Raw genomic sequence first — 21,194 nt, forward strand, 5'->3', positions numbered from 1 at the left:
AACATTAATCACTAAACTGCTTTGCTGAAAACAAAATTATCAAAATAGTATCACTTATTCATTCGGTTGGTTGACCTAACGAAGTATCTCAATTTTGTTAACTTCTCAGAGAAGAAGAAAAACTGTATGTTTGTCTAAGTATCACACAAGTAGCTTTCATAAGACATAAATTGGCTCATACTTGGAAAGGAGATTCACCATTTTTCAGATGATAAAGACTAACAAGGGTTGCATAAAAATAGATAAATGTCAATTTTTTTTAAAAGAAAAAAAGTAGATACGTCGTTATGCCAGTCTGCCTATGATTTATTGGAAAAGATAATTAAGTTTCTATTTTTTCTTTTGTCTTTTTTACAGAAGGGAAGAAGGTTACAACGTTTATTGGTGCAGCGAATGAAACTAGGAGTAAGTGTTTCAGTTATATCTCTTTACGATTACGAATACAGTGTAAGCTTGTTTCTACTTTGAGAATTTGTAACAATTGTGTTAGTACTAAAGTACGTTTAAAAATATTACTAAAATATAAATATTTCTCTGGGACAATGTCAGTTCTCATGAGTACATTAACTGCAGTGTACAGAAAATTGTCAATTTCCTTTAACGTCTATCTGTAAAGTTACTGGTTTTTACCCAACACATAAAAAGTTATAAAATATTTGTTCTTGCAAGTTTTCTGCCCCAGACCTTCACTTTTTTTATCACCATTAATTACTGATTTCCACATAAATAGGACGAAATACTGAAAAGCTCCATACTTTGCTCCCTCGTCCACATAAAATCTTGTTTGTAGGTTAGTATGAAAGATTAGTTTCTTAGTATGTAGTGGTGAGAATTTAGGTTTCTTGTGATTAATATCATTTTTAAAAAGACTTGAGGAAATAACAGTAGAAGCTACAGACACATAGCAAGGATTTCGTAAAGGGGAGGGGGGGCGTGACATGAAATACTGTGGTCATCACACTAGGTGCTCGATCATTCTGGAACATATATTGGTTCGTTCAGCCAGGATTTCGTAACGGGAGGAGGAGGGGGCGGGGGGCGTGACATGAAATTCTGAAGGCCCAGGAGCTCGATCAATCTAAACGACTTTACTATCAACATATATTAGTTTGTGAGGATATGTTGGTAAGTATTTTAATAAACTATGAAGAAATCGCGAGTAAAATTTTAAAAAAATATTGAAAAAGATTATACAATATTTACATTCTTCCTCTGTTTATTCAAATATAACAATTTTTCTTTCATTATGACCTCAACTATTAAAAAAGTACATATTCACTATCATAAAAAGTACATACTCTATAATGCCTTGTAAAATATTTTGCAATATCTGCGTTCCTTTTTCTGTTGAATCTAATACAGAAAGAAGGAGAAGAACAGAAGTTTCTTTCCACATATATTTTTGTTTTTATTATTCCGTCAACTACTCTCTGTTTCAAATGACATGTTAAAGGAGCAGTAGAAAATTGTTTTTGAGATAACATGTTTGATATTGCAAGGATGCGATGACGAAAATTATGATAAAAAATGTCCATGCTGTTACACAACGGCACTATGCTTTCGGAAGCTTGAAATCTCCCTGACTAGTAGCAGAAATTCTGAGAATTCCGTAACTTTTCTAGAAATTTCAAATTCCCTGACTCCTCCAGGATATATCGCTCACCTTGCAAACATGTATTGCAAGTAATACAAATTTCCCCATAAGAAAGAGTAACCAAAAGCTTCCTGTAGTTTATTTTTAACGCTGATCCTTCTTTTCCTCATTTCGTTATGTTTCATCCTTCCCTATTTTTTTTATTTCTGGTCTTGAATGGGGGGTGGGCGTCCGGTCATCCCCTTGGCTTCGTGCCTGGAAGCTAAGGCAGACAGCCGTTATGAAGTTTTGGTGTTTTCAGGAAAGTCTCCAAATGTAATTCATACAGAGATGTCGCAAACACTGAGGAACAACGTCCTTCCTAAACACTATTATAGCTGGATAGCTTATTTCAAGACTGTCATTTCACTGTTAAAGATGAACTCTGCAGTGAGTGCCCTCAAACCTCAACTAACCCAATAACATGTGATGCTGTACATGACCTGATCCTTGAGAACAGACAAATATCAGCCAAAGAAATAGGCCAGCATTTCATGAAAGTATACTAAACATGCAAAAGCTTTCGGCCAATTGGCTGTCAATATTCTCAACAGTGGTCAGAACAAGGAAAGAATTGCAGTATCTTAGGAAATTTTTACCTGTTTTGAGGCTAGTGCTATTTTTTTTCGTTAGTGGATAAGGATGAAATCTTGATCTAGTTCCATAACAAAGTTACGCACCAGTGGAGTTTAGGTGCAGAACTCCGCTGACTAACTCCAAGATTCAAACAACGGAGTGGCAGCACTTTGAATCTCCCAAACGTTTTAGATCTGCAGCTAAATCCATCAAAAGGCCATAGCTTCAATTTTCTGGGACAAAAACGGAATTATTTTGATTGAGTACCTACCTTGAAACTCTAGTATCAGCGGCGAGTATTATATTAGTCTATGTGACTATTTCAACGAGTCAATTACGACGAAACGCCTAAATTGTCCAAAGAGATTGTCATTTTGCACGACAGTTACCCAGGTCATACGTCCTACATTGTGACTATTAAGTCGAACATTGTATGATCCACCATCATATCTACTCACCTGATCTGGCTTCCTTTCATTATCATTGGTTCCCAAACTTAAAGAAACATCTCAAAAGACATAACCTTTTAGGACTTTCGTCAACATACTGCGGAAGCCTGGTTACATACCCAGTCAAAGAGTCGTTGTTTGCAAGAATTAAAAAAGGTAAAAAAATCTGTGTATGACATGCATATCTCTAGAGAGAATGTGCTGAATAACTATGTGATATCATCCCTCTATCTACAATCCCCCTGGGTAGAGCTATTTACTTTACAGCATTCCCTTGTACAATTTTAAGTTTCATTTCGATTTGTACATAATTAAAAAAAAAATAAACTTTCGAAACAGCAAAATTCATATATTTATTCTCTACAAAGTCTTTCTATATTTAAATATATTTAAAACATATAAATCTAATTGTGCGTTTTCTTTTACTTCTAGGAAATAAAGTTGTGGCAGTTCAGAAGCATGAACAAGATGGAAGTAAGTCTAAGAACTTTCATTGTCCTTCTGTACTTTGAGGTGCTATAAAATATAAATCTTTTCTTACTTTGAGTATTATGTATGAAACTCAAAGCTTGACAATCACAAATTAAACTTATACTAATAATTTGTGATTAGTATAAGTTTAAATTTGTTACTTTTGTACTCAGATGCTGATTGTCAGCCGCTTGGTTGTATGAGCACATCATCTTCTATGTAATATCCCGAACCCTGGTTTTTGAAAAATCAGCATTTGAGTACAAAAGTAACGAATTTAAACTTATACAAATCACAAATTATAAGTAAATGTATGTAGAGTATCATCAAATAAACTTAGCTCCAGTGCTTATTTATTTCTAGTGATACATTCACTCTTATTCTGACTTTGAGAAAGAACTTTGATGTTTAATATTGAATGAAAATAATTAATTCTTTTATACTTACACCCAAAAAACATAAAAAATATAATTTTGACATTTACTTTCTAATGTTGATAGAGAAGAGCATTCTCTTGATACGATTATGTTGAAGTTCAAAGTTCTCTCTGGAAAATTTCAGTTATACAGGGTGTTTCAAAACAACACCGACAACGTTTCGGAGGTGAATCCTGACACCAAGATAAGACAAAAAGTATAGACCATCCGGGGTGCAGAAATCCGTCACTTTGGAGTTATAGGCTGCCGAAAATATGAAAAAATGAACTTTAAAGGTCCATAACTCCAATACTAGGGACCTATAGTAGTCGGGTCGAGACTTTACTGATATGTCTGCTATCCAAAAATACGTTCAGAATCGTAATGTACTCAGGCAACAATTTTTACAGAGAAAGTTAATGTACTCAGGCTATAATTTGAAGTACTCAGCAAGTACATCTATAAAAATTGTTCCGGAAGTACCACAGGATTCTAAAGCATGTATTTTTTGATAGCGTACATATTCTTCTTAAGTGAAGTCTTGACCCGACTACTATAAGTCCCGTAATTTTGGAGGCATGAACCTTTAAATTTAATCCTTTTTATGTTTTCGGTATCCTATAACTCGGAAATGTCGGATCTCTGCACCCAGATTGATCTATACTTTTCATCTTATTTTAGTGTTAGGAATCAACTCCCAAACGTTGTCGGTCTTGTTTTGAAACACCCTGTACAGTGACACTATTTGGCATCCAAACGATCCAATTGTTTCCACAAATCCTCAGTGTTTGTTAAAAAGTAATACGCATTTGAATACTTTAAGATATTGATTATATTGATTGATTGATAATTATTCTTTTGAAATATGTATTTTATTATTTATTATCTGTTTACTTTTAGTATAAGCATAAATATTGTTCTTTAGCATAAATAATTATCTTTTTTCTTTCTACAGCCGATGAATTTTACAATATCAATAACGGCAAAGTCGTTCCTGGTGGTAAGTATTAATCATATGAGAATTTGATATTAGTTTTATTTCAACATTGATAAGTTATTTCTTTAATTTAAAACCAACTTGCTTTTCTCTTCTTTTTGTACTCTATTTTATAGGTTTAGTAGTATTTACTTGCACTACGCTGATTTCCATTTCCATTAGGTTAATTACTCTTCGAAAGTGCATATATCATATCAGAAATGACTCTACCATATGCATAACACGTGCATTTGCACGGGGTGACAAGTTTGAAGAGACAGCAGAATCTCTCATAACTCTAATACTTAAAAAAAAAAAAAAAAAAAAAAAAAAAGTTTCTTGTTGGAAACAAACCTCAAGCTATTGGTAGTTAAATTTACTAAATTGACCTTCTATTTGAATAGTACAATCATAAATCATGTTTAGGTCGCATTAGTTTAAAGTCATATGGAAAGTGCTAAAGCAAGTGGTCAAACAAATTCCAGCACGAATTTCTTGATTGTTGTCAAATACAAGAAGTCAATTCTCGAAGTTAATATCTGTTCCATTTAGTTAGTTATCACAAATTTGATATGAAACCTAGTTTTGTCTTTGTCACAAACAAAGTCCTTATCATTGAAAGTGGAAACGGGTTTTCTTTTTTCAAATGTAGAAGGAAAATTGCAAACTGATATATTGAGATTGAAGCTCGATATTGAATTCTATAAATACGATTATCATATTTCCTTTGCAGCTGTGTTTGCTTTATCTATCACTAACATAATAGAATATTATTTAAAGAAAAGGCAGACCCAACAAGTTTGCATTTATAGTATTTAAGCCTTTCTGAGTGTGAATGTCCTTTCCTTAACCTTCGTTGTCCATGATGGGGTATCATACTTAAAATCATGGCTTTTAAGATTTTTTCTTTCTGGAGGAAGGCAGCGGCAAATGATACCATTGCAGGGAGCTTCAAATTGCCTAGGGCCGGTCCTGTACCATGCACATGTTCATTTTACTCTAACTTAACAACAAATGTACTAAAATTTTATTGAGGAAAATTTCGCTTTCTCCAAGTAAATGAAAAGAATAATTTTCAATATTACCATTCTTTCTTCTGGTTTAGATACAACAATATGATGTGTAATACCATGGTCTCTAAAATGTGTCTCCGAAAAAGTTCCTCGGAAACATAAATTACAGTAACAGTAAATCTTAAAAACTTGAATTATTTATCCTTTTGAAAATCACTGTGGTCTATCGAATACGGGACCAAAAATATGAGAAACATGAAACTTTTGATATATTTCAATATGTTTTCTTTTTCATTTCATTTTTTCCCTAAAATAAAATCAATAACAATAATAATAATATATATAGTATTTGATAGATTATGCTAATTCCACTTTAAATGAATTTATAATTTTGGTAATTTTCAGAACCTTAGTAAGCATACGACATATTATTGTGTGCAAATTTATTGTTCGCGAATTATTGACCACCAAAGTTGCGGTTTGCACTTATTTTTTGATTACTTCTAAACCTAAAACTTAATGGCAAATACCTCGAAACGAAAAGTCTGCACGATCATTATACTTCACAAAAATGCTGAGATACTCAAGGTGCACTAACATTTTAATAGTGGTCATGTAACGACCGCTTGTTTCCGAGTTATTGACTATCAAAGTTGGGGATTTTACTTAGTCTCATTTTCGAAGAAAAGAAAAAAATGTTCCTTAGATGGGGTCGCGGTGGCTCAGTGGTAGAGCGTTCAACTTTGGTGTATGAGGTCCTTGGTTCGATCCCAGCTTGCGCCAAGTGAACTTTGTGGTGGGCAAGTACTGTGTGCCTGGGTTTTCTCGAGATTCTTCCGTTTCCTGTCATTTCTTCATTCCACCATATCGTTCAAAACTCATCATTACCGTCTCCTTTGGCCTAGCTGGCATAATCGTGGGACGTAAAGATTTCATTTCAGTTCTTCTTCTTCAAGTGCAAATGGTGTAACTCACTATCTTGAACAAATGCGAAAAGGCGTTAGATCTTGACACACGACATTAGATCTTGAACAAATTAATATACATACGAAATAACACAGTGTACAGATATTTGATGATTCAGCCTCGTGGATATAAAATTTTGAATTTTGATTTTCTTACTAAGCCCAAATCTCAAATTAGATGCACAAGAATCAGTAATCAAAATTATGTACATCAAATTATTTTATACACTTACTGATCTCATCAAATGCTACCATCATTTCAAATATAATCGAGAGGCGACCTTCGGTTATCGAGTTGTGGTCCATTTGGTTATTGCTTGGGCTTAATTAACCTGAAAAATGTTAAATAAATGCAGTGGGAACTTATAATAAATATTCTCTAGTAGTCAATGGAGTACAAAACTTTTTCCTTACGAAGAAACTTATTAATACTTTATTCGATTTGACGTTTCAAAGGCTCCAGCTGCCTTTACTATCAGTAGTTTAGTTACACTAATTTAGAGACTTGTAGTGTAATCAAGCAGATATTGTTACATTTTTTAGTATAATTCAAATTTATAACATTATTAACCGATATAAGCCCTGTGGGTCGAAAACGACCTTGTTATGTATTTTGTTATTGCTGAAGTTCATATATTTGCCTCCCGGCTCGTTTTCGACCCAGCGTCATTCACCTCCGATGCTTGAGGTCCCTGGTTCGATTCCAGCTCGCGCCGTGTGGACTTTCTGCTGGATAAGCAGCGTGCTCATGGGTTTTCTAGGGGCTCTCCCGTTTCCTCCCACTTTCTTCATTCCACCATTTAATTCATTTCTCATCATCCTCGCCGTCTCCTTTAACCTAACCGGCATAATCGTGGGACGTAAAACTGAAAGATTTCGACGCAGTGTCATAATTAGCCAATAGAAGATCAGCAAAAAGAAGACACTACTTTACCTTATTTTCTGAAATACATAAAATACAAAAAAAAAAAAAAAAAAAAATGATAAGGGCATATATGGGTTAGCTAACACTGTTTACCATTTAGATAAAGTAATAGTATGCGTGATACTATAATATTAATTTATTTCAGTTTATTCATAACTTGAACTTCAATAAATTTTTGTTATTTCCGAAACTTTTTCAGTTACTAAAGCTCCTTCTTCTCCGATTGGAGAGAGATTCTTCAAAGATTTGACCGGTGAGTAGTCCAAATTATTAAATGTGTTTTAATTTTTTAAAATTTTAATGCTATTAATTATGATTTTTAAAATCAAAATTTCCTCTCTTGCTTTTAGAATATAAGAATTGTGAATTTTAAGGAAAATAACTACAGCCTTTCTATTTACAGTGTGCCCTCGGAAAATATGTGAAACATACTTCGGTCCTAACGCGCTAGCCTCTTACGGAGGAAACTTTTCCTTTTCTTTCGGAAAACAAGTAAATAACTTCGGGAGTGTTGTCAATTTGTCACTCAGTCGTTTATTCTTGACGAGTGAAGATCGTAGTCTACTTAGAATCGCTAACAAAATAATTCACACTGAAGTCCGTGAAATAATTCTTTGTCGCAACACTTCGGCATCCAACTATTGAAAGATGTCGGCTACAGCAACTTGTCTCACCTCTTTCTAGAGAGGTATAGGAAAACACACATCGACAGCAGAACCAGCAGAGGCACACTTGAAATAGAAATACACTAATCGTATTACTTGAAGTAATCTTGACATACGATTGTCATTGAATAGTTACTGAAAATTTCAATGGGAACTTTTGTCTTTCTCAGTGGGTCATTCGTGAAACATCTATAACAAATTTATCACACAACATCCACCGTCGAGGTACAGAAATATCAAAACAAGAAAAGTTTCTTCTAGTAGTAAAAGTATGTACAAATAACTCGATATTACATCAAAAGCTGCACTTTTTCTTACTTTAAAAGCGTCTTCATAGGAACACTTTTAGGAATCTTTTCGTGAAATTCCAATTTCTCTTTTATGAATAACACGATGTTTTCAATAGATTTTATACTGTTTGTAAGTTTGTAATACGTAGCCGGAAACTAATACTTAATCTCGCATTTTTACCACGATAGAGTATATTAGTATACTTTCTATAGTTCTTTTACACAAAACACTAATTCTTATATTATTTCTGTACAATAATTTTTCAGTACTCCTGCCTTATGATTCTAGTGTACCACCAGCCAAGGGTAGTGAAATGTTTCAATTACTTACTGTTTACGATCTTCTCTAATGTTTTAATGTTGAAAATCTCCTTAATATGAGATACCCAATAAACATAGTTTACTGGCGAAACAAACACACTTTTGTTGGTTGTAATATCGAGTTAACATTGATACTTTCATTACTAGGAGAATTGTTTTTTGTTTTGGTATTTCTGTATTTCTACGATAGATGCTATGAGATGTTTTAAATTTACTGTCCATGTTTCAAAAAAGAGCTACTGAGGAAGATGAAGGTCCCAACGAAATATTTTGACAATTGTTATATGCCAAGATAGATGCCATATGATGTGTTAAATTTACTGCCCGTGTTTCAAGAAAGAGCCACTGAGGAAGATGGAGGTTTCAATGAAACATTTTGGCAATTGGAATATGCTAGACACATACCAAGAATAATCCAAGTGAATATTCGTAATTCTACATTGGTTTATTTCCTTAAGTTGTCATCGTATTAATTTTAGTTATTTTCGATTACATTTGTAATTGCTGCTGCTTCAGTGTTGGATTTTTCAAATATTGCCTTAATGACCTATGCATTTGCTTGTCATATTTATAAGTATCATCACATTTAGAACTCAAAATCGTAATTGATTTATGAAGCTCATAGTACTATCCCCAACGTCACATAAATTAATAGAAATTCCGTTACTGATAGTAATAATAATAATATAAAAATAATAAATGAATCATAAACGGTGTATTAATATTTGAATTTCTTTTTATATTTGTATTCTTTTGATATATTTCTGGAAAACATTGTAACGATTCGATACATATTGCATCTTAAGAAAAATTTCTGAGTACCGCCATCACATATATATATATATAAAAAGAACATAACATGTCCTAATTGATGTAGAGTTGCTACCCGAATATCTCTATTTTAATTTTAATTCCAATCCTTGTAACACAGAGCTTTTAGATCTCCCTAATTACATGTGCGTAATGATTACTGCTGCAAGTATTGGAATTAAAATTAAAATAGAGATATTCGGGCAGCAACTCTACATCAATTAGAACATGTTATGTTCTTTTTATGTATCTGTAAAGAAACCTCAGGGAAAAAAGGAAACGTAAAGAACAGTGCAGCTGTATCTAATCCTTCGTCGTTCCTAAATTTTCAATCTGTTCTAGCTGCAGAGTGAATAGTTCAAAAATTCTTAGTTGAAGCTATCGTTTCTTTTTCTTCTTTTCTAAAATCAATATTATTCTTAAACAGAACATGGATTCAGTGAGCTATCACTTCACGAATTATAAGTTTTCTAATGAATTGAAACATTTTCCCAGTAAATTAGTCCCAAACAAGATACTATGATAAAGATAATGATAAGGAAGTGTAGAGACTTTCCTAAAAATGGTTAACCAAGACTGAAACGTCCAACTCAACCTAATTCCTTAGAAAAAACTCTAAAAATATCATTGCATAGACGACACTCAACAATCACTACGTATTTAATATAGTATTTGAAATTAATATTTATTTTCTAGCAATACCATTTAAGGTTAAAGAGAGTTTTCAAAACATTAGCAATAGATATTGTAGAAGTTGATACGGTAAGCGCGCTTAGGAACTGTAGAATTTGTAACCAATATTATTAACAGAAAAACTTTGGTAGATAGATTTCGTTTCTCTTTTCAGACGAGGAACCTGATATTCCGGAGTTGGTAATATATGCCGAGGAACTTGAGGATCCTGGTAAGTATGCATATTTTTCTTATTTCCTAACTATGTATAAAACTACATGAACTAACACAAAATAGCGGGTACTTCTGGTTAACGTGGAAAGTTGAAATTTGGCATTGTAGTTTTCCGAAACTAACCCACAAGAAAATTGCCAAAAGTAAATATTTTTAATTTTTAGGAGGTCTAAACGGGAGGTGAAGAAATTCACCACATTATTTAAATGAGATTTTTTTTTTTTTTTTTTTTTTGACTTGTAATCTCATGTTTTAGGTACCTGGAATTGGAATAAAAGTTTGAAATTCGGTATGCTTGTACATTTTTGTTAGCATTACCTAAGTGAATCACTAAAAATGAAAATTTCCAACTGTAGATTAGTTTTATGGGGAACTGAAAAAACTTCCCCATGTTCTTTATGTGGGACATCTTTATCCAAAATTGTTTAGACACTCTCGGCAGGATTAGAATGATGAACTCTGGCATGATTGTAGCCTTCCTAAACTATCTTGCAGAAAAATTACCAAAAGCAAATATTTTCAGCTTTTAAGGTGACTAAAGGGGCAGGGATGAAGGAATTTACATGTCATTTAAATGGGTATTTTCTTGGGATATAAAATCTTATCTTTTAGATAGTTGAAATACGAAAAGAAACTTGAAATTCGGTAGAATTGTGGGTTCAATAGGTGCCAGGCCGTAGGCCGAGTAAACGCGAGGGTTTGGCCGATATATATATATAATTGAAAGAATATAGGCTTAATGTTGGAAATAATGTATCAGTGATGAAGAAAGACACATTTTTGAAATCAACGAAAATATTAAACAAGCAATTGCTGTATTATTAAAAGAAAATGTTTCTTCTCAATATTTATTATTATTTCTAATCTAACTAGTTGAATATACTCTTTAATGACTAGAGTTACAAAAACAATTGACATCGGAACAGTTTTCTTCTATTTTGCTTGTAGAAACAAGTTAAAGTGTTTATATTACTAATACGTTTCTGTCATGTATAACACAACCACACTCATACACACACACAAATAAAAGCTTTGTGCATCGGACCTCATACCCTGGGCCCGGTACACAGAGCTTTTATTTGTGTGTGTGTGTGTGTGTGTGTGGCTGTGTAATACATGGTAATCCCTTATATAGAAATAAATATGTTTACATTATATCTTTGTATGAAATATATAGATTAAGTAAAATATATCACAATTCTGAACGTTTACATCTTGATAGACAATAGCTCAGTATCTGCAAGCCAAAAGAAATTTAAGTTTTGTTTAAAGATAACAATATCTACGAACATTATACTTGATGATTTTTTAGTCTCTAAAAATTGCATTGCAGTTCTAACTAAATTTTCTTTTTCTCTATTTTTTTTAATGATGAAGCTAAAATGATGAAGAAAATGGGCTTAGAAGGTATGTATTTTCTATTTATTTTACTTACTAAAAACTACTTCCCAAAACTAGGCTACTCTTTATTTACTGTTACAGGTGCATGCACACAACACTTCAAATTACTTCACAGATACTAATTGTTATCTTTGTGCTAACAAATATTATTGTATTTGCTTTCTCTTGCAATTCTTGTAACATGCACACTTACAGTCTCCTACTCCTGCTCACAAAACAGTCGGCTCACACTCATACACTAGGCTGTCCTCGGACATCTCGGACACTCTTCACAGACTATTCACTATACTATAACACTCTTCACAGACTATTCACTGTACTATAATATTCTTCACAGATTATTCACTATACTATAACATTCTTCACAGACTATTCACTGTACTATAATATTCTTCACAGATTATTCACTATACTATAACATTCTTCACAGACTATTCACTGTACTATAATATTCTTCACAGATTATTCACCATACTATAACATTCTTCACAGATTATTCACTATAACATTCTTCACAAATTATTCACTATACTATAACATTCTTCACAGATTATTCACTATACTATAACATTCTTCACAGACTATTCACTATACTATAACATTCTTCACAGACTATTCACTATACTATAACATTCTTCACAGACTATTCACTATACTATAACATTCTTCACAGACTATTCATTATACTATAATATTCTTCACAGATTATTCACTATACTTTAACATTCTTCACAGACTATTCACTGTACTATAATATTCTTCACAGATTATTCACTATACTATAACATTCTTTACAGACTATTCACTGTACTATAATATTCTTCACAGATTATTCACTATACTATAACATTCTTCACAGATTATTCACTATAACATTCTTCACAAATTATTCACTAAACTATAACATTCTTCACAAATTATTCACTAAACTATAACATTCTTCACAAACTATTCACTATACTATAACATTCTTCACAGACTATTCACTATTACAGTATTTCTCCGAAGTACACATGTTCTTAACAGAATTTAAATGTAGGTAATATCAATTAATGTTGTTCAGTACATTTTTTGTTCAATTTTCCTTTGTAAGATAAGAAGTTCACCTTATATTATGTATCATTATTTAGGTGACAATATTTTTAAACCATAATAATTATTTCATTAACCATTTAGGAAGCTATATTATTTGAAAAAGTTTTTATTATTTTTAGAAATGCTTAGATGATGGTTTGGATTAATAAATTTACTCTTTCAGGAACTGGAACAAGATCCATGTCTCGGCCACCAGGTAATCCAAATTCCTGTTCAATTGTTCGATTCATCTTACTTTATGCACTGATTATTTTAGGTTGCGATAAATGAATTTTGATATACTAAACATATTATGTGTAAGTCTTTTGACCTCAGTATTAGTATCAATTCTAGAGAGCTCTATGAATTATCGAAAATAATAACACTGTTCAACAACGAAAATGTAAATTGAACAAAATCAGCTAATTCTTATTGATTTTGTGATGCTGATCACGAATTTGAAAGTTATTTTCGAATATTAGCTCTACTTTTCGTTTTACAGGCATGTCTAATAATAACGCTTTAAAAATAAATATATTCGCTTCGTTTGGGGTAAAATGTTACACTGATCCGGCAACACTGTAGAAACTATATGAACGCTTGGTTTCATTGTGTTCCTTATCTCAGTAGTGTTCTGCTATTGTTAGAAAAGACAGGTTTAGTGCAGTTATCAGCGTTTTGGGTGTGACGTTTGTGTAGTGCAGAACATAAAAATACAACTACAAGTACGCAAAAATACTGGTATTTCGAATGTATATTTTTAAATAGTTGTTGGAACTATTTCAAGTGACATTTTGAGGATTTCAATAAACAAAAATGCCGCGAAATTGTGTAAACAGTGCGGATAGCTTCTGCTACGTGTGTGGGGAAGTGACATTTTCCTCACAAAAGCAGACTATACCACCACTAATAAGATTATAATTTGTTTTATTAAGGCATTAATTTACAAACATATCACTAGAAGTATCGAATGTAGTAACAATATAAAAAGTTAATCTATGAAACAGAAGTATTTGGGCCCTTAATGACAATATTAAAAATATTAAATATTTGTGAACGGCAGAGAATTGTAAACTATCACATTATTTACATTTTATTGTATAAATTCAATAATTAACTTCTAACATGATAAATACAAGAAAACAGTTTTCATACTCTCTACAGAGTGTTTGAATAGAACATTTAGGAAATGAGTCCTGACACCAAGGGAATTAGAAAGTTCGTACTGACTTTTCGAGAAAAGTGCATAGTTTCCTAGGTAATGCTATCCAAAAGCATGGGAAAGCTATATCGCACCTTGAATTGTTTCGAGCATGAGAAACCGTAGAGTGGTGGTTTAAACCAATGTAGTGTCATATCGTGGAAAATCCGAGCCCGGGTCGAAAGTATATGACGGGCGCCCTAGTGTATAAGAGTGAGGTCGACAGACCAGCTGCGAAGCGCCACAATGGTTGACGCGAAGCGTAAGAATATTTTCAAAAATAAACCTTGCTTTTCCTTGATTTCGAGCACCTTTTATTACTTTTCCCCTTCCCCTCCCCTGTGATTCGGGTATAAATAGACAGGTGGGGCGCTTTTAGCTAGTGTCTAGGGACGCAAAAAATACAAATCTGACCCTGGCCAAATTAAATATTAGATTGAAAAACACTATTGTTGATCTGAAACATTCTAAGTAATTTTTCTTCTCTGTTTTTCTTTCCATCTTTTCTTTTTCCTCCCTGAATTTTGCGCCCCCTTACTTCAGCGTCCGGGGTTGTCTTTCCTTTCGCCTCCCTCCCCCATAGCATGGCACTGTACCAATGTAAAGGAAATCACACATTTATCATCTTAAAACGCATATTTCAACAATGTCTGCAAGAGATTCCCTACAGGACGTAACTCTCAGACAATCTTCCAACAGAATTCTCAGATATGTTCGGATTTAAAGATATATTCAAAGTAGACAAAATTCATGCCTCGATAACAGTAAACACAGAATACGTATGGGAGAAATCTAAAGTGTTCGAGAACAGGTTCCCTATATTTGGAATAGCGCGAGAACTGCGGTGTATTATTCAACGCTTATACGTATAGAGAAACGTGAAATATAGCTTGGAACAATATATTACACCATGCGTTATTCCAAACTCGAGAAACCTTAGAGCTGCTATTCCGTAACATTTCAGCCTTCCCGTACACGCATTCCTTATTTATCACTGTCAAGGTTTACCTTTTGCCTAATTTTAGACCCATCTTTAAGTCAGAGTATATATGAATTTTGTCTGGAGAATGTCTGGAAATTTTGTCTTACAGGGAATCTCTTGCCTTTATATTGCACTTTGTTGCATAATACATTTCTGATAGCATATGCATGACTTCCTCTACACTGCAGTTGACCGCCATTCCACGGTTTCTCATGTTCAAAATAATGCGTGTTGAAATGTAGCTTTTCCATTCTATTGGACAGCCCTAGTTGAAAAACTAAGCACTTTTCCCCAAAGGACAATATGAATCTTTTTAAATTATCTCGTTATCAGGAATCGTCTAACGTTAACGTTATTATTTTAAAACAACTTGCATATGTTGGTTTTTTTTTTTTTTTTTAAAATCAGATAGGATGAACAGGCACTAGTAAAATAATTTACACGTCTCTTTATTATGACTTTTTTTTTTTTTTTTAATATCTCCGTTTTCCTTATATGTTCGAAATTTTGGAAGATTTCCACAACAGAAAAGATTAATGAAAAGCAGATTTTTAATGCTTCTGTTCATATTATTTTAAAATAAAGAAATTAGAAGCAAAAAAACCTTAATTTTGTCGGAATTACAAAATTACCAACACTGTTGGAGAGGGCATTTTTCTAGGTCGGAAGAGAATTCTGTAATTTAACGTACAACTGAGACCTCCACGTCAGTGACAGTTAGAACAATGTAGATTCATATCCACACAGAAAACATTCAATCAAATATTTCTAACATTTCTTCTGTCTGCAGACTCCATATAAATAAAGCGAAAAGTGAAAATTAGCTATCAGAAGGGACGAATTGAAACACGATCATGAATGGAAATCATATCTTGTAGTAGAACAGTTGTGTAGCACGTTGGAAATCAGTAACGTAGTTGGTTAGCACGAAAACGTAAAATTAATCACTAAATGTGTTTGAAGGTGGTTCGAGTCTCATACACGGAATCTTTTACTATTATAATTTACTTATTTATTTATTTATTTATTATTTTATCGTTTTCCGTATGTGAGAAACAATTGGACTAGTACATATGTTTAAAAAATGAAATGAAATCTTGGAGTTTTACGTCCAACGGTTATGCCGGTTAGGCTAAAGGAGACGGTGATGATGAGAAATGAATGAAATGGTGAAATGAAGAAAGTGGAAGGAAACGGGAGAACCCCGAGGAGACCACGCACATAATGTTTGTCCACCACGAAGTTCACTTGGCACGAGCTGGGATCGGACCAGGGACCCCATGCACCAGAGATGAACGCTCTACCAATGAGCCACCGCGGACCCTACATATGTTTAAAACTCAGCATAAAATTAAAGAAAAAATCATGCCCTGCTTTCACCTGTATTACTGTTCTTTATTCAGTAGCGATAGAGGCAGGGACGGATTAAGACTTTTGGGACTCTGGAGCCGACTATTTCAAGGAGGCCCTCTGTTATGAATAATTCCAGCGCATACTTTTTTTTTTTTTTTTTTTTTTTGTTGCTGCCTTCCACAGCCAAATAGGCTTATCGGAACACCGAGAACTATGCTGTAATAGTTTAATGTGCTCCAAGTTTACTATAATGAATTTAATTACATTCATTATCAACAGTTAAATGCTCATATACTGCAGTGTAACACACAAATGCCAAATACAAACCAAATGGTGAACCTCACAAAATAAATATCGTGAAGACGCTGGTGGAAGAAGACTTAACCCTAGTGCCACCGCGAGCGTAGCGAACGGGAAAGAAATTAACATGGGTCTGAAGCCTATAATATAATAAGTTGATTGCTATATTTAGTATTAAAGAAAGGGATCTTTGGGGGCTCCTGAGCCTCGGCTCCATTGGTTCTGCCCATAATTAGCTCCTAGATAGAGGTACATCGTCAGAAGAAGGACAGAGGGTAGTGTACCCGGGTAATGTTAAACTGGAAACCTGAGTTAACTTTTCGGTCGAATCGTGTGTCTTTTCCTCTTTGGATTTCAGAACTTACATTTAAAATATCAGCATGATTGTGATAAAGTAATTTCAAGTTTGAGTAAGGATCAAATAGAAATGATAAAATAATAATAATTGAAAATGTATTTTGTACAACAATCACATTTTGTTAAGAATATGAATGTTGTTATGATTCCCTTATTGGCATTAAATTCAAATATATTTTCTTTTTACAGCTGAAGATGAATACGATTATGTAATCGAAGAATTTGACTTGAAAGGTAATAATTATTATTAGTTTATTGTTTGAAGTACACAAAAACACTTAATATCTATTGCGTAATATAAACTGAATATTTTCTAATTTCTTATATTAAATTTAAACATTTAATTCACAAATTTATATATAACATTATTTCCTTTGTGTATTAAAGGTAAGGCTCAGAAATATTGAAAAGGGATAGAAATTTAACTAAATGATATGAAATTTCTTTCACTTTCTTAATATTTTCAACGAATTAAACGAATATTTCGTTAAAGTAATTGAGTTGTTTGATCTGAAAATGTAAATTGATTCTTTACTTTTTTAGTTTTAGAAATTTATCAATAGCTAAGAAATAAAAGATCGTTTAAAACACACGCATTGAACTCAGTAAATCTATTCTTAGCTTTCAAACACACAACGATTGTAAATGGAGTGTATAAAATACAGAAAGTTCGTCTCCACTCGTCTAATATAAAAGAAATATCCGAAATGATGCCAGAAAATACAGGACAGTCTCGTCTTGCGTTTTCTTTTGTTTCACTTTCTCTCATATATATATATATATATATATACGAGAAGTGATCATCGGAAAGTAAGGTTACATAGCCTGCAGTGAAACGTGTACGTATTACTTCATACAACCAATACAGCCAACAAATAGTATGTATATTAAGTTACTTTTCGACATAGTATCCACATCGACTGAGGCATTTCTCGCATCGTGGGATGAGATGAGTTTGAAGATTCCCTCCTGGAAAAGATCCTGTCCGTGCGTGTCCAGCCAAGTTGGCACGAAGTGTTTCACCTCTCCGTCTGAAGCGAAGCGACGGCCTCCTAGGTGCTACTTTAAGTGCGGGAACAGGGGCAAGTCGCTTGAAGTGATGTCTGGGCTGTAGGGAGGGTGATCGATGATGTCCCAGCAAATCTGCTTTAACAGCGTGGTTGTCTTCTGGATTATATGAGCGCACGCGTTATCGTGAAGGAAGATGATGCCCTCGCAGAGAAGTTCTGGCCATTTTCTCTTGATTACAGTCTCTCCGTAAACTTCTACCAGATGGCGGTGCAATTGCATGTTTCGCCCACAGAAATAGAATAACTGAGATGACTTCTTCGCGAGACCATTTTCCCAAACGAGTTGCCATTTGTGTTTAGATGTAGCTAGCGCCGTAGGTGTCCGGTGGCTGAAACTGCATAGTTGCCAACTTCATGTAGTAAATTAACCGCACACTCCACATTCCGTTATAATAGACGAAACTCCAGAAATATCGGGCTTCTAACTTCTCATATATATATATATATATATATATATATATATATATATATATATATATATATACAGGGTGGTAGGTAACTCCATAGACAAACTTTAGGAGGTGACTCCTTATATGAAATGAAAGAAAAAAGTTCTTATTAACATAGGTCGAAAAACGTCTCATTTTAGAGTTATGAACCGCCGAAAATTCGAAATATCATGTTTCGAAACGCCCTGCCTTAGAAACTGTAGGACCTATCCCAAGCGGTTTAAGGAATTACACGGAAACTAGTATGCGAACTATCTAAATATCCATGTTTTACCATCCTCCGTTATCGGCGAAACGAACGCGTTATTAGTACTTAAAGGAGTATCCCTATACCTCAATTTCCTTTTTACAGTTCGTTATTAGCACTTAAAGGAGTATCCCTATACCTCAATTTCCTTTTTACAGTTCGTTTCACCGATAACGGAGGATGGTAAAACATGGATATTTAGATAGTTCGCATACTAGTTCCTGGGTAATTCCTTAAACCGCTTGGGATCGGTCCTCTAGTTTCTAAGGCAGAGCGTTTCGAAACTTGAATTTTCGAATTTTCGGCGGTTTATAACTCTGAAAGGAGACGGTTTTCGTCCCATGTTTATTAGAACTTTTTTCTTTCATTTCATGTAAGGAATCACCTCCCAAAGTTTATCGGCATTGAGCATAAACGTTTTGTAGATGTATGTACAGTGTGTACGGACAGTATTATCTTCATATTAACAGTGTGTCTTGTACTCATTCTCCAACTAAAAGGTCTGACCCTGCTTCTTTACTCTGTAAATTATTTACATTAAAAGTGCAATTTAGTGTCAACCGCTGTAATATAATATTGTATTTTGTGTTTTATGGTTACGATAATCAATGAAAACAAAATTACCGCACTATTTTTATATACTAATACTACATAAATTTAATTTACAGTCGGAAATTTTTGTTCATTTATTATATAAATTTTCAAACACTCATGTCTAAGATGTGCGCACTGCTATAGAGTGTAAAGACCATACATGGAGAAAAAAAAAAGAAAAATAGTAGATAACGTTTTAGAAGACAATAATAATTTTTATTATATACAGTTGACTCCCGAGTATCCGGACTAATATGGCGGAAGGAAGGCTGGATAACAAAAATCCGGGTAGACCGGAGTTCTATGAACTCATTTCTTTATGAACATTAAATATACTCCAAGAACAATTTATGAATACAGTACTGTACGTACTGTACAGTTATAATCAGGAACAGTGACAAGCGTATTATGTTCAGGTCCGTTACACACCGACGAAACAATAAACAAGGAGCAGAACGCTGTTTTTTTTTCCTGTCACAAATTGTATTTTGCACACGACACGTAGGAGGAGAGTAACAGACGCTCGCTTCCAATGTCTTGGCAATGTTGCCAATGCAACGCCTTCACTTCCTCTGTTATTGCGATTAAAAAATAATAAAAAAAAACTAGGCCGGAGAGTCGCTAATCAGATATAAGCGGGAGTCTACTTTTTTTTTTTTTTTTTTTTTTGTAAGATGTATGTTTTATTTTGATTATACTTGATCAAATTCGTTCTTTTTTGTGTTAAAAGATGCTATTGGATGCTCAATCTAATAAAATTCTCAATTATGCTACTAGAACTAAGACAGTAATTTCATTTTGATTTTATAGATATTTGGAACACAATTCGATCAAGTTTGAAAGGATTAGCCAATGTAGGAGGTAAGTGAAGCCACTACTTAGAAAAGTTAAATAGTCTTCATATGTCGAAAGATTAACATATATTTTTTGTGTGCCTTTATATCCTGGTTTCGTTCGGGGCATTATTGTGTATTAAACGTTTGTTAAACAACAAATCGCTAAATAGGCTAAATATTTTACGTTAAGAATTAAAGAATAAAATTAATTAAACTAGTGGTCATAACTTGACATTAACTTGATATTTTAGTGTATTAAAACTAATATTCAATAATATAGGACACATAATTATTTTGCGCATTATTCAATTTCTCTATTATTTTTACTATCAATTATTGAATTAGTGAATAATTCAACTTAATACGTACATTAATTTCTTAAATATACAGGGTGTTTGGAAACAACACCGACAACGATTGGGAGGTGATTCCTGACACCAAGACAAGACAAGTATAGATCAACCTAGATGCATAAATTCTTCCTTTCTAAGTTATATGCTGCCGAAAACATGAAACAATAAACTTTAAAGGTCCACAATTCCAATACTATGGGAACTACCGTAGTCGAGTGAAGACTTCACTTAGGAACAAGTACGTGTCCGATTCAAATATTCTTGTTTCAGAATCTTGCGGTACTTCCGCAACAATTTTTTAGAGGTGGTTGGAGAGCACTTCAAATTATACGCCCGTAACCAAACTCCCTTTATAAAAATTGTTGCATCAGTACCGCAGGATTCTGAAATATGGATATTTGGAGAGAGTAGATTATTTCCTAAATGAAGTCTTGACCTGATTACGGTAGGTCTAATAGTATGGGAGCTATGGACCTTTAAATTTCAGTTTTTCATGTTTTCAGCAGCCTATAACTCCGAAATTACGAATTTCTGCACCCAGGTTGGTCTATACTTTTGTCC

The 21,194-nt window shown here is 33.4% G+C and overlaps 1 protein-coding gene across 42 annotated transcripts in view; it reads left to right on the plus strand.

Annotated features, from left to right (window-relative positions):
* LOC145683727 (uncharacterized) overlaps positions 1-21,194 on the plus strand; it is a 226,351-nt gene that overhangs the window by 181,293 nt on the left and 23,864 nt on the right. For all 42 annotated transcript variants that reach the window (XM_081755198.1, XM_081755207.1, XM_081755203.1 and 39 more), the window contains 9 exons: positions 358-405; positions 3,091-3,132; positions 4,501-4,545; positions 7,624-7,677; positions 10,358-10,414; positions 11,794-11,823; positions 13,076-13,108; positions 17,274-17,318; positions 20,255-20,305. In XM_081755198.1, the coding sequence (XP_081611324.1) occupies positions 358-405; positions 3,091-3,132; positions 4,501-4,545; positions 7,624-7,677; positions 10,358-10,414; positions 11,794-11,823; positions 13,076-13,108; positions 17,274-17,318; positions 20,255-20,305 (405 nt within the window). The remainder of the gene's footprint in view (positions 1-357; positions 406-3,090; positions 3,133-4,500; positions 4,546-7,623; positions 7,678-10,357; positions 10,415-11,793; positions 11,824-13,075; positions 13,109-17,273; positions 17,319-20,254; positions 20,306-21,194) is intronic.

This window comes from Thermobia domestica, chromosome 4 (assembly GCF_964235325.1).
Source record: "Thermobia domestica chromosome 4, izTheDome1.hap1.1, whole genome shotgun sequence".
In the NCBI taxonomy this organism is placed as follows: domain Eukaryota; kingdom Metazoa; phylum Arthropoda; class Insecta; order Zygentoma; family Lepismatidae; genus Thermobia; species Thermobia domestica.